At 46.1% G+C, this 13,926-nt stretch overlaps 1 protein-coding gene across 6 annotated transcripts in view; it reads left to right on the forward strand.

The window, feature by feature from the left end:
* Txnrd2 (thioredoxin reductase 2) overlaps positions 1-13,926 on the forward strand; it is an 88,136-nt gene that overhangs the window by 29,870 nt on the left and 44,340 nt on the right. For all 6 annotated transcript variants that reach the window (XM_076857733.1, XM_076857681.1, XM_076857706.1 and 3 more), the window contains exons 9-11: positions 7,276-7,295; positions 8,069-8,160; positions 8,631-8,805. In XM_076857733.1, coding sequence (XP_076713848.1) covers positions 7,276-7,295; positions 8,069-8,160; positions 8,631-8,805 — 287 coding nt within the window. The remainder of the gene's footprint in view (positions 1-7,275; positions 7,296-8,068; positions 8,161-8,630; positions 8,806-13,926) is intronic.

A 13,926-nucleotide genomic window follows, 5' to 3' on the forward strand; every position in this document is an offset into this window, starting at 1 on the left:
AGGGCCTTGCTAAGTTACTGAGACTGGCTTTGAACTACTGACCTTCTGTCTCAGCCTCCCAAGTTGCTGGGATTATAGGCGTGCACCACTGTGCCTAGCTGATTCTCCTTCCCTCCTCCCACCAATTCCCTTATCTTTTTCTTATCTTCCAGCTGTTTTGTATTTTAGAAATGGGACCCTGTGTCATACATGGTGCAGATTTTCTCAGCTTCTCATGTCTTTGAACTTGTGATGTACAAATGGTTTTCCTTTTTTTTTTTTAAATGTAACTTAAATCTCTTTTTACATTTAATGGCTTTTAGATTTATTACATGTTCAGAAAGGCCTGCCTCACCTCCAAGATTTGGTTTTTTTTTTACATTGATTTCTCTTGGTAGAATTTATTCATTCTTTCCAGCTTCTTCATAGTGCTTTATGTGCTAGACCCATCATGAAACAATCTTGAAGATTCAATAACCCTGGAAGCCAGCCCCTGCCAGACACCTCTGTCCAGGCTGAGGCCTCCCATAAGCTCAGGTCATTGTCTTGAACTGTCACCAAAGACTAGCATTTTCTGAGTTATGATCAGAAAATAGGTGTACACAGACTGTGGATGTACACAGCAGTGTAGCCCAGGAAGGACCTGCCTCTAGTGAGATAGTACAGGATTGGGGGACCTCTCCTATGTGACCTTGTTCTAGGGGCAGCCCACTCAGCTAGGAAGACAAGGCTTCAGATATTTTAGTTAAGAAAGAAACTTCAGTGTTTATTTTCTTCAGGAAAAAAAAATTCAAAGTTTTTTGTTTTTTTTTTTAAAGCTCTTTCGTTTAGAAGGAATCTAGGTATGTTATTGTTAAGAAAAAAAGTGTTTGCAATGTATCAGTCACCCGTTTAGTTCTGAGCATGATTTATGTGAGGAAATGGTTTTTTTTAAAAATTAAGCTGGAGATATATCCCTGTACGATGCTTCTGTGAAAATGCAGCTTTTGTCCAGCGCTGTTAATGCAAGTTGTAACAGTGTAATATGGGAGTCAGTGTTTACATGTTACATTCCTCCGCAGCAGTCAAAATAAGCCCGGAGGGTCTACAGTAGCATTTCTGTATTTTATCAGCTTGGGCTGGGGCTGAGGGGGAGGCCTCCACTCACACTTGGAGGGGCTGTTTCTGCCAGATTTATTTGCCTTATAAATATTCCCCATGTTTATTTTAACTCGCTTTTAAAATGGAGCTGAAATTAATATGGACCTTAGGGCTGCCCCTCTGGCCCCAGAGTGCCCTGGAACCTGGTGGGGACATTTTGACTTGGCCCCATCCAGGAGGCCAGTTCAGTGGCTGAAGATACTCAGCTTCCTTGGGCCTCTGTCTGCAGTGGACACTACATCTACTGGTTGACATTTCGGTACTAAGGATGGGTCGTTTCTGTCCCAACCCATGTCCTTGGGGAGTTGTGCAGCACAAAGACTTCCTTTCCTCTACTTGTATGTGCATAAGCAGCTGCACCATGGTAGAGCTTTCTTTCAGGTCTGTCTAAATGGGATGCAGTGAGAAATGAGATAAGTTGAGCCCATAGTGAGGCCTGTGGCCCTTCAGCCTCCATGCTGCCTTTACCCTTGAGCATTATGTGAGGAACACCTCTACTCCCATCCCCACCCTGGCTTCTTGGATGACATCCAGGTCTGAGAGAGAACCCATAGCTAGAGAGATGACAGGCAAGGGGCAATCATGCCTGAGCCCTGTTCATAGGAAATAGAATTAAATGATATCCTTCACTCAACAGTTGGGTGCTGGCAAATGGCTATATTTGTCAGCCACATAGTAAGCTAAGCACCTGAGTCAGTATCTGTGAAGATGATCAACTCTGTGTAGAGAACCTCTGGGAAGGCAGCATTAGTTTGTGGGAGGGTGGGACCCTTAGGCCCGATGGGGTCAGGGGCCTTCCTGGTTGCCCCAGATCCTCATAACTGCACCTTTGGGGAAAAGGAGCTGTCCTCCCATCTCAGGGGGCTGAGACCAGCCAGTACAAAATCCTGGGTGGAACTCCATGCTGGAACCTACTCAGCTTTGGCCTCCTGGATATCAGCTTTGTGCCAAAATTGGTTGCCTTTTCCATTATTCAGTTTATTTCTCTGTCAAAATCCAGAATAGGTAGAAGACATGAGGCTAATTCTGGGGGAAGGACAGGGTCCCCTGGGCAGGTAGCAGGGACTTCTTCAGAAAGAATGGTCAGTGAGATAATGGCCGCTGTGGATAGCTGTCCACCAGCAGCTGTAGAAGTAGGGATATAGAGTGGATGTGTGGCCCTGCATGGCTGAGCCATTCTGTTTCAGAAATCAAGGCCATTGCTGTGGAGGGGTTGTAGAAGGTGAGAAAGTGAAGCTTGCTTCCCAAAGCTCCTTTAAGGAGAATCATAGGGTCATGATTCAAATGCAACCAGATGTGGCCTGGAAGGAGTCTGATATCTTAAGAGGAACCTACCCCTTGCCTTCTTCCCATCTGCTCCTCTGCACAGTGGTAGAAACTCAGTCCTGGTTGCCCAGCCTGCCCAGGTCTAGCATCCCTGATTTCTCCCTTCTGCACTTCCAAAGTCCTGGGCTCTGCCTTTTTCTTTAATACCAGGTTTCAGGGCTCAGATACCCAACTCAGATACAGAACAGGGGATCAATCTCACCCATAGCTCCCAGCTCTACTCAGGGATTGCCTGGACTACCCACTGGTTCTTGGAAGGAGACCAAAGCCAGCTCAGGACTATCTACTCTCTTGTGGCCACCTTAGCATTTCAGGGTTCTCTGTCCTTGGATTTTTCTGGGTCCTGTGAAGCAGGGAGAGTGTTTTTATAACTTGGGCTGATTTAACACTTCAGTTTGTCCTAGGAGGAGCTTTTGTTTGACCTCTTTTATCATGAAGTTCAGAAGTCAGTCAGATACCATGTCTGTTTTTCTGTTTTCCTAAGTACAAGAGAGAGAAAGGTAAATTTTATCTTAGGAGAGCTACAATTCTTTTTTTGGAAGAAATCACCACTGCATTTTCTGCTTTTGCATTTTCTGCTTAGTGTACACATTCCTTTGGTGTACCGTCTTTGTCTTCAGCAAAAGGGATACCAGCTATCTGCCTGGGACTTGGTTCCTAGACTTTTTAAGCCTCTCTACCCATCTGTCTGTGTCCTTGCAGCTAAAATATTATGGAGCCAGGACCTGAGATAACATCTATTTCCTAGCAATTGGCCTACATAGAGGCTCTGGCAGGCCCAGTGTTGGTGTCTAAGGGGTTGGATGGGGCTACCAGAGCCAGACTCCACTGGGGTAGAAGCTTTGGGGGTGCCTCTCCCTGGTGCTGCCTCTCTGGGGCATCCAGAACTCTACAGCCTGACTGGCATTTCCTGTGCTGGAAGGACTGCCAAGGGCCCAGGTGCTCCTGTGAGATTGTCACTTATATGGGTGTGCCTCCTGAAAGTGGATCAGGGACCTTCAAGCTCAAGAGGCATATGGAAGGCTCTGTAAAACTGGGCTTTTGTGGGCCTGTGTTAATGCTTTTATTTTTGCTTCCTCTACCATTTCGATTTTGAATGAGAAAGCCTGTCCTGTGATTAAGCTAATCTTATAGCAGTTATTTCTCTGTGGAAAACACTGGTGCACCAGAAGTCAGAGAACGGAGCCTCCTGAAACACCTGGAAAATTAGATTCTAGGTTCACAGGGTATAGGATGGTAACTTCTGGTGTGGGTGGGCAGACACCCTGGTTTTAGGGTTTTTTTTTTTGTTGTTGTTGTTAATATTTATTTTTTTAGGTGTAGATGGACACAATGCCTTTATTTTTATGTGGTGCTGAGAATCAAACCTGGGTCCTGCCCATGTTAGGTGAGCGCTCTACCACTGAGCCACAATCCAAGCCTGCTCCCCCCGCTTTTTTTTTTTTTTTTTTTGGCATGTTTGTGGTACTGGGAGTCGAAACAAGGGCCTTGTGCATGCTCTACCACTGAGCTATACCCCAGGATCTTTTTTTTTTTTTAGTATTTTTTTAGTTGTCAGTGAACCTTTTATTTTATTAATTTATATTTGGTGCTGAGAATCAAACCCAGTGCCTTACACATGCTAGGCAAGTGGTCTACCAGTGAGCTACAACCCCAGCCCCCTAGGATCTTTTTTAATAAAGTGATAAGTCCACGGTGTCCAGCTTCCTGCCTTCAGGTCTGTTGATCTGGTTCCTTGATTTCTACCAGCACTACCATACCATGGGTAGCCATGGCCTGGACTGGTAACTCCACCTCTGTAGCAGTCTTGGCCCCCTCTGGTCTTCATCTGTCCTCCAGTCCTTTCCAGTGGCCAGTGGAAATTGATTCATAGTTACTCTTATTGTGGAACTTTCTATTCCTCATGATCTGAAGACTTCTTTGTCTATATCCACTTTTGCCCCAGAATTTTCTTACTTTAGTTGGTGTGAAGGGAATTCTCTAAGTTCTCATGTTCTGCATTCTTCAAAGAATAAACATTCTCATTATTTGATCCATTGGGGGAAGAGATGAAATAAAAACCAATACTAACAAATCATTACTCATAAGACATGAGGCCCAAAGTTACTCTCCATTTAAGCAGGAAATAAGCTTTTATTGCGAGATTTCAGCCACGTAAGTATGGTCATGGAGTCTCATTTAGGAGTATATCTGACCGACATCTGTCTTCCCCCTATATTTGCCTTCAGTTGGCAATTTAGAGATGCAGCCTGAGGGCTGAGGGCACTCATGAAGTAGTAACTTCTCCCCACTGCTTGTGGCTGTTGGAGCAGGTAGGTGGCCCAGGGTGCTGCAAGGACTCCAAGGGAGGAATCTGAGGATCCAGTTTCCCCATCCACCTGTCTCCTCCATTTAGCTTACTGTGCAGAAGGTCTGGGAAACACACATGGACTGCAGAAACAGAAAAAATTTTTGCTAGAATCAGAAGACCACATTGTTTTGTGCTCAGCAGTGTGGTAGGAGGGCCCAGAAATTGGCCCAACCCATTGTCCTGCAGACTGTAGATTGCAGCTGACCCACTCCCCAAGGAGTGTTAGTAAGACACTATAGGGGCCAATATAGGGGCCACATTTGTTTTGTTTCTCTAGTGCTGCATGGCTTGGCAAAATGCAGGAGTCCCATTGCATGGGCACTGCTAGAAGCAGGGGACAAAGAACACTGCATGTTGAGCACTGTTGCACTTTCCCAACTTCAGTCATGGATTTATGCCAATATATCCATGGTAACTGGATTTGTTTGTAGTTTAAGTAACGCATAATTTCATATCTTAAAGAAAGGCTCATACCACTAAACTCAGAAAGTCAAGGGTCACATATTTTCTCTCATATGGGAAGCTGGAGAGGAAAAAGGAAAAGAAAGATTAGGGTGGGAACTCATGAAAATCAAAAGGAGATCAGTAGCTAGGCACAGTGGCGCACACATATAATCCCAGCAGCTCAGGAGGCTGAGGCAGGAGGATCCAGAGTTCAAAGGCAACCAGCAAAAGCAAGGTGCTAAGCAATCAGTGAGACCCTGTCTCTAAATAAAATACAAAATAGGGCCAGGGTTGTGGCTCAGTGGCCGAGTACCCCTGAGTTCAATCCCCAGTTCCTGCCCCATAAAAATGGATATCAGTAGAGCAGAGGAAAGAGACCAGAGGGGAGAAGTAAGGGAGGGAACAGGGAAATACTAAGGAATTATATTGGCCAGATTATATTGTTATATTGTTTGCATGTATGAATATATAACAACAAATCTCACCATTATGTACAACTACAATGTATCAGTTAAAAAAAATGGGGAAAAAAAACCCAGCTTGTACCCTTTCACTATATACGTCAAATCCAAAAAGAGTTAGGTTTTGTAACTTTGGTTATGTGTATTACACCTATGGGTGAGTCTACACTCATATGGATGTACATTTGTGCCCCTGTGTCTATTGCTTAGGCATTGCTGACCCTGTGTGGGGCCTGGAATGCATTTCTGCTCTCCTGATCTGCTGAAAATTTCAGGGTCTTCTCTTACCTTCTTTATACTCTAAATGTGAATGTGTAACAAGCCAGGACCACCTTGTACCCAGCCAGTCAGTGTGGTTCTGTTCCCAGCTCCTATGAAGAAGCTGCATGCCAGATGCTTCCCGCAGGGCACCTATAGAAGTATTCCAAGGGATACATGCTTTTTGAAATGGAATTATATCATTAGTACCTGCCAGGATTAGTGCTGACATTAGGCTTATCCATCCTTACATCATCTCCTCTTGTTCAAAGACTGAAGAGGTGATCTGTCGAGCCCACCCATGCGTAGCCACCCTGGCTGGGAATTCTCATTCTCTGTTGGGTTCTGAGCCTGCTCCTGAGTATGTGCGTGCATATATCTATGTGATTTTGTACACATGTGTGCATGTAAGTAAGTACACATATATAAGCATGTTTACAAGGGTGTTATGTGATGCATATGTGCACATGCCAGTTATCACATGTGTGCATGTCCACATATGTGCAGGTTATGGTATATGTGTGCATGTGAATTGCATGAGATTGTGTGCCCCTGTGTGTCAGTATGTATGTGTGCATGTGTATGTGAGTTTGTGTGTGTGCACATACCTACGGAATGTGAAGGTGACCACAGGAGAGGATCTAAACTACTAGAGCAAACATTTCCAGTGAGTCTCAACATTCTGTCCTGCCTCCAAGCAACCTGGGTACCCTTTGTCTTTGGCTCTGGAAAGCTGACTCTCCTGGCTCTGGGCCCAGGTATGGTAGGCTGGACAGGCAGACATAGGCTTTCCAGCCTTGCCTTCTGTGGTCTAAGAGTATTCTGTTCACAGAATATGTTTCCCCAAGAACTCCCCACAGTCTGGTCCCCTTACTGCCTGCAAAGCATGTCCCTGCTTCCACCCTGGCCCCAGAAGGCTCCAGAGGCCTCAAGACAGAACTCATTTTAGGGCAGAAGAAAAACTCTGTGCTTCTCCTGAGGGATGTTTCTCAGCACATCCACAGAATGCTGGTGCTACCCAGTGCCTTTCATAGGACAGGTGCTGTTTGTCACTGACCACATACCCTTCACCACCAGGCAATTTGCTGGCTCAATAACACTGTTTGTTGTATTGTATTTCACAGCCATAGCCTCTGGGAAGTGGGCTTTGTACCTCAGTATGAACTATTTGAATAGTCAGCCTCAGCATTCATTAGCTGAGTGCCTGGCGTGAAGGCTAAAAGGCTCTCTGTCCCACCCTTGGGATGACTGCTTGTGTGCCCATGTGGGCCACACAGGTTCTCACATGCTTTTTCTCTCTGTCCATTTCTCTAACAGGTTGGTGGTTGGGGCCAGCTGTATCCTTTGCTAGTATGCAGTGGTTGTCTTTGGGACATGGACTTTTATTCTCCTGAGTACTCCTGATGGCTTTTCTTCCCAGTGGTCATTTTGCTGCTTCAGACTAGATGCTTACTGAGCCTCTCAGGGGTAAGGTCTGTGCCCTCAGAGAAGGACAATTTGAAGTTTACCTTCTGGGGCCAGGGCTTCCTGGAGACTTCCTGAGCCACACACTGAGCCAGTTGAGCCAGCTGGGGCATCTGGACACAGCTGTGAGGCAGCCAAGCATTCCTCCCTTGAGAATAGCCCTGCTCTGGCCTCATTCCTTCAGAAGGAGCAGTCAAACCAGAGAGGGTCAAGACAGGAACCCCAGAGGGAGCCCAGGGTCAGATGATCGCTTTGGAACTTTATAGCTGAAAATACAGGTCAAAGATAGCAGCTTTGTGCCTTCCACTCATGATATTTTTCTTCCCTGTGCTTGGCCAGCAGCTCTCCACCTCTATAGACACCCCCCACCCCACCCCCAGATGCAGGCCCATCCCTAGAGTCTGAGATTAAACTCCAAAGCCAAGACAGATAACTTGTAGAGGCACAGGCCAACTTAGTCCTTGGGTGTATTGGAAGGGCTTAAAGTTCCAGCTGGCAAAGCCCTTACCCCTTAGTCCATGCACTTGAGACTGGGGCTGGCAATGGATATGTCGGGGGTGTGGGCTGCTTGAGCAGGAGCCTGGAGTCTTGCCTCCTGTTTTCTGGAGTCATGATTTCTTAGTATTTCTTAGCCTGGTACTCACAGATGTGGCACTGGAGTGTGCTGGCTTCCTCACTGGGATTGGACTGGACACCACTGTCATGATGCGCAGTATCCCCCTTCGGGGCTTTGACCAGGTAGTACAAGTAGCTCTGGCTCCTGCCTTACCATTGTGCTCTCCCAGGGGGCCTGAATTCCTTTCTGCTCCCTGCCCCTAGGCAGGTACAGTTGTGGACTTGGAATAAAGTCTGTATCTTTAGAAAGAGGTCCTTGAATTGAACAAGGGAATTGTTCCATAAAATATAAAAATGCATGTGCTAGAACATAGATGGAAGGATTTGGTGCATGGAGTGTACACACAGCTGCACATACATTTTTCTTACCAGGCTGAGGCGACATTTGTGGGCACACCAAGTCCAGCTTCAGGGACCATCAGTTTGGGTCACTCTTTTTATATGTCCCATTAGTAAGTGGTGGGCATATATCACAGAAGCACTATCCCCACCTCAGAGACCTTCAACTCCTTGGTCCTTCCTTGCTGAACCCTTTTGGGATCTGCATCTCGCTGCCACGTAGTCTTCATGGAATGTCTTTTTATGCTTCACAGCAAATGTCTTCTTTGGTCATGGAGCACATGGAGTCTCACGGCACCCAATTCCTGAGGGGTTGCATCCCCACCTGCATCAAGAGGCTTCCAGATGGCCAACTCCAGGTTACCTGGGAGAACCGCACCTCTGGCAAGAAGGACACAGGCATCTTTGACACTGTCCTGTGGGCCATAGGTAAGGAGATGTTGAGTCACACACATGCTGTCTCTGGTTCCCCTGAGGTCCATGAAAACTAACAGAACCTTGTCCTTTGGAACAGAAATCTTTACCATTCTATCCCTTTGTTTTCCAATGTTGGAACCATTCTATTTGTTCCAAGGAAGGTTGGCTGCTGCCTGGTGCCCCTCATGTGCCATTCATTGTAAAAGCCTGTAGATACATTATCCATTTCTGGCCATCCCGGGCACAGTGTGCCTCTGTCTTTTTTCTTCTACCCTGTCATGTTCTAGAAACACAAATCAAAAAAGAGACCCAGCTGTTCTCAGCCAATTATAATCATTTAGTAAAGATAATGAGTCCTCCAGCTTCCATGTCCTCTGATAGAATGTTCATTAAAGTTTCAGCATATAAATCCTATATACTTCCTATGAGGCTTAAGCCTTGCTATGTTTTTTTTTCCCCTTTCACAAAATAGATGGTTTTTATTTTAGTTTCAAACTATAACATGATAACTTAAAATTTATCTTTCTTTATGTGTGTGGTGATGAGGATTGAATCTAGGCAAGCACTGCTAGGTAAGCACTTCACCCCTCAGCTATATGCCCAACCTTATTCACAGCTTTAACCATTAAATGTCTGATATAACAACATTGAATACATTCACATTGTTGTGCAACCATCACTACCATCCATATTCAGAACTTTTTCATTATCTTAAAACTGAAACTCCATCCTCATTAAACAATGATTCCTCATTCTTCCCTCCCTCCAGTCCCTTGGCAACCACCATTCTCCTTTCTGTTTCTATGAATTTGATGACTCTAGGTTTCTCACATAAGCGGGAACATACAGCATTTGTTTTTTTGTGCCTGGCCTGTTTCACTTAGCATAATGTCTTCAAGGTTTATCCATGTTGTAGCATGTGACAGAATTCCCTTTGTTGGGGGGAGGGTACCGGGAATTGAACTCAGGGGCACTTGACCACTAAGCCACATCCCCAGCCCTATTTTGTATTTTATTTAGAGACAGGGTCTCACTGAGTTGCTTAGCACCTTGCTTTTTGCTGAGGCTGGCTTTGGACTCACAATCCTCCTGCCTCAGCCTCCTGAGTCACTGGGATTACAGGTGTGTGTCACTGTGCCTGGCTTTTCCTTCTTTTTTAAGGTTGAACAATTTTGTTTATCCATTCGTTTCCTGAGAGACACTTGGGTTGCTTCCATCTTTAGATTCTTATGAATAGTGTTGCTATGAACATGGCTGTCTGCTTTTGTTTATAGTTGGTTATAACATATAACAATGATACAGGGGCTGCAAATGTAGCTAGGCAGAACATTTGTCTAGTATGTGGGAGGCCCTGGGTTTGACCCCCAGTACTGGAAAAAAAAAACAAACAGATTTTTTTTTTTTCCAGCTCTAACTGGGCTTTTCATGTCTTCTTATGCTTCCATTGGGCAGCTTTGGGTCCTATAAATCATCACATGCTAGGATCAGGATCTTACTGGACTTTCCAGAAGTCTTGGTGTGCAGGTTTCCAAAGGCAGCATCCAGTGATTGGGCAGAGGCATGGCTGGGGAGGTCTTTCCAGCAGGCGTGGCCTGGCCACCTACTCCCTGTGAGTGATGGATCTAGTTTTTCATGAGGATAAAGGTTGAACAGATGTGACTATATATAAGTAGCTCATTCCTGACCTTGCTAAACACATAGCCTCCCTGGCTGTGCACCTAGGGAAAAGGGTGAAGAGTATGGATGCAGCCAGAGGAGATTCCTGCCCAGAGCCTGGGTGAGGGTGACTGTGGAGGGACTGCCCAGAACCCAGTGAGGGAAGCAGAAAGCTCAGATGCCATTTGAGTCATATTCATGCTGGGATTAGGGTACCACAGCTACTGTGAATGGGCTCCCTGGAGGAGGACTGCAGGCTGTCCCCCCACCTCACCTCTAAATGGAAATTGAGCCTAGGGATACTTTACCACTAAGCCCTTTTTATTTTGAGACATGGGCTTGCTAAATTACTCAGACTGGCCTCAAACTTGCAATCCTCCTGTCTTAGCCTCCTGAGTAACTAGATTATAGGTGTGTGCCACTGTACCTGGTCAGGGCTGCAGGTTCTTGTTGATCAGAGTCATAGGATGCATGCTGTTTTCTCTATGAGGACATCCCTACCCACCTCAATATGAGCACCTTTTAGTTTGGCTTCTGGTTTTCCTAACTGTCCTGTCAACTTGTACATTGACAGAATTGTCAGGTTGTTGCTTTCTCCCATTATTTCTGGTTCTATGGAGTCACTGTGCTGAGCCTTGTCTGTTTCCCCCTGATGTGAGCCAGAGGGCTTAGAACTCAGGTCACTCTCAGAAGCCTCATGAAACGTGTTTACCAAGTAGCCCAAGAGGCTGTTCCATCAGTGCTTGTTAAGGCTGATTTATTTAACCAGGGTCCCAGCATCCGCTAAGATGGGGGTCCCGAAGCAGCCTGGCTGCTTCTGGGAATAAAAAAAATTTAAAAAAAAGTTTCTCCTGAATTGTTTAGAATACATGGAAATCTAAACAACAACAACAAAAAAAAAAAAAAAAAAAAATGAAGGAGACAGACCTTCCACTTGTGTATAGTGAACACAAGAGCAGATTGTATAAGGAGGGATCTGAAATGCCCTGGAATGAATTCAGCACTTCTTGACCCAAAGTTGACCAGTTACCAAAGGAAATGTTTTTGGTCAAATTGTAAAAGTAAAATTTAAGTAAATTCAGTATAATGACCACCACAAAGATTAGGTGTACCTTTTGGAGCCAAAAGTGTTAAACTACATTCTAATCAGTGAGATAGCTAGTTTCTTGTTTCCTACTCACTCCCCAACCTTCCCCTTTGTCTTCTGTACTCCCACCATTGGCACACAGAACCCTTATCTCACCTTTGAATGGAGGGGTGGGCCATGCAGCCAGATGCTGTTGGATGGCAGTGGCTCTAGAGAGCCAAGGACCTTGCCTTTGGAAAATCCCCAGTCCTCCCAACTTCAAGGAGGTCCCTGGCAGGAAAAAAGTAAGGCCCCTGCTGGGCAGAGTTGCCATGGTACATACACACACCCTCCCCCACTATTCTATTTTTTGTATTTTCAAAAAGAGCATCCCCCAGACAGTCTGCCTGGTGTGATTGATGCTGGGGATGGAAGCTTTTCACAGTCCTTGGCCTTTGACCTTGCTTCCCCAGGGCTGTGGCAGTGGCGGCAGCAGTTTCTGGCACGCCTTCTGGGGAGGAGGGGGGTGGTACAGGCATGTGCTGACTTTGCTGCTCCCTCTGAGCCAGGTTTTGTAAACATTCAGGAGCCACTTCCCAGTTTAACAACTGGTAATCTTTTCTCTGGTTTGCACTGATAAGCCTTTAAACAAGAATTATTTCTACTTGTAATAAAGGATGATCCGTTCCAGAAGGTTAAAGTAAAATGCCTTGGGGGGCTGCATATCTGGCACCACTAGCATCTCCTTGGATGGTGCTTCTAGTCCTGAGCAGTAAGTATTGTGTCCAAATAAGCTGGGCTTTGGTGGGTGTTTAAAAAACAGAAAAGGGAAGGATGCCCTTTTTGCCTCCAAGAACACATATAAAAGGGGCCCAGATGCTGCTATGGACCTGCCCAGTGGCTTGTGTCCTGCAGCCCTTGAGGACAATGAATGTTGGCATCACGAAGTGGGTGCTACAAGTCTGGAAGCCTAAGAGGACTCAGCCTCTTCCTCGGCACAGCCTTGATCTCCACGTGGTGGATTAAACACATTAGCAGTTAAAGCAGTTAATTGCTGTGCAGGGGGCCCCCTCATTGTTTGTCTGTGAATCACCCGCCCACACCAGGTGTCTCAGATAATAGACTGGGAACTTCAGCAAGGAGGATTTCCTGTCTGCAGATGTGCCGATTACAGTGCTGAGTGAAGACAGTCAGCCTGTGCACAGACTGCTGCGGGCTCGAATTCGCCCGTCAAGTTAACCAGTTGTGGCCTGAATTCACAGCTGCCTGGGGAGAGGGACCAGGATGGGCATCGCAGCAGATGCTTTCACAGTGTAGACATGTCTAAGCTCTAGCTGAACTTTGGGTATTAAAGAAGGGAAAGAATGCTTCTGGAGTTCGGTCTTGGGAAAACCCAGACCTGAAATTGTTGTGTGCCTTTCAACATCCCAGGTCCCTCTGGATGGTTCTTTGTCCCTTTTTTAGAAAGATGATGAAGACTCTGGTAAGTCCATCTCTGCCAAGGAGTCCTGCTGTAGTGGGAAGAAGTCTTGCTATAGTGGCATGTAACACAGGGACCTTGTTGCATCTGTGGGGTCTGCAGCCTGGATGGCCTTTGTTTCTGCTATCCTTCATGCCTGGGAGGGCAGTGGGGCCTGCCTGGAGAATTTCTCAAGAGTGGCAAGTGAGGGCTAGGGCCGTAGCTCAGTGGCAGAGCGCTTGTCTAGCATGTATAAGAGGCTAGGTTTGATCCTTAGCACCACATAAAAAAATAATAAATAAAATAAAGCGTTCTGTCCATCTATAACTACAAAAAAAAAAAAAAAAAAAAGTGGCAGATGAGACCTAGGGGAAGAATCAGCCTGATTCTCACCTGCAGCCACTGAGGCCCTTTTTCAGCCTTTGTCTTAGACAACTTAGTGTCATAGACCCACTTCTGATTCTCGGAAATGATATGAGGGCAGCCAGAAAGCCCTGCCTGGCTCTTGGGCATTGGAGCTTGGCTTCTCCACTCTTATCTGACCACTGTGTGAAGGCTGCCACAGGAGCTGCCCCATGTACAGATACTTCACCCCACATAGCATGTGCACTTGACCCATGACCAAGGAAGCTGGGGAGACCATGATGAGGATCCCTCAGTGTCCAAGAAGGGTACACATTGGCCCAGAGGGACTATAGCCTGGGTCTTCTCCACCCATGACTGCTTGCTTGTATTTACACAGTGGCCCCGCCATCATAGACACAGTCCATGTGAGTCCCTGCAGAGTGCTCCTCCCCCTGTAGAATGCCAGGCAGCAAGAGAGGAGATCAAAGGCTAAACAAAACTGAGTTCCCCAAGTCTGGGAATTTATGATGGAAATATTCTGAGCCCTGTGAAAGGGAAGAGGTGGATCAGGGTCTGGTACCTCCTGAAGGCCATGGCTAGGAGCTCA

The sequence above is a fragment of the Callospermophilus lateralis genome, chromosome 1 (assembly GCF_048772815.1).
Source record: "Callospermophilus lateralis isolate mCalLat2 chromosome 1, mCalLat2.hap1, whole genome shotgun sequence".
NCBI classification, from domain to species: Eukaryota; Metazoa; Chordata; class Mammalia; order Rodentia; family Sciuridae; genus Callospermophilus; species Callospermophilus lateralis.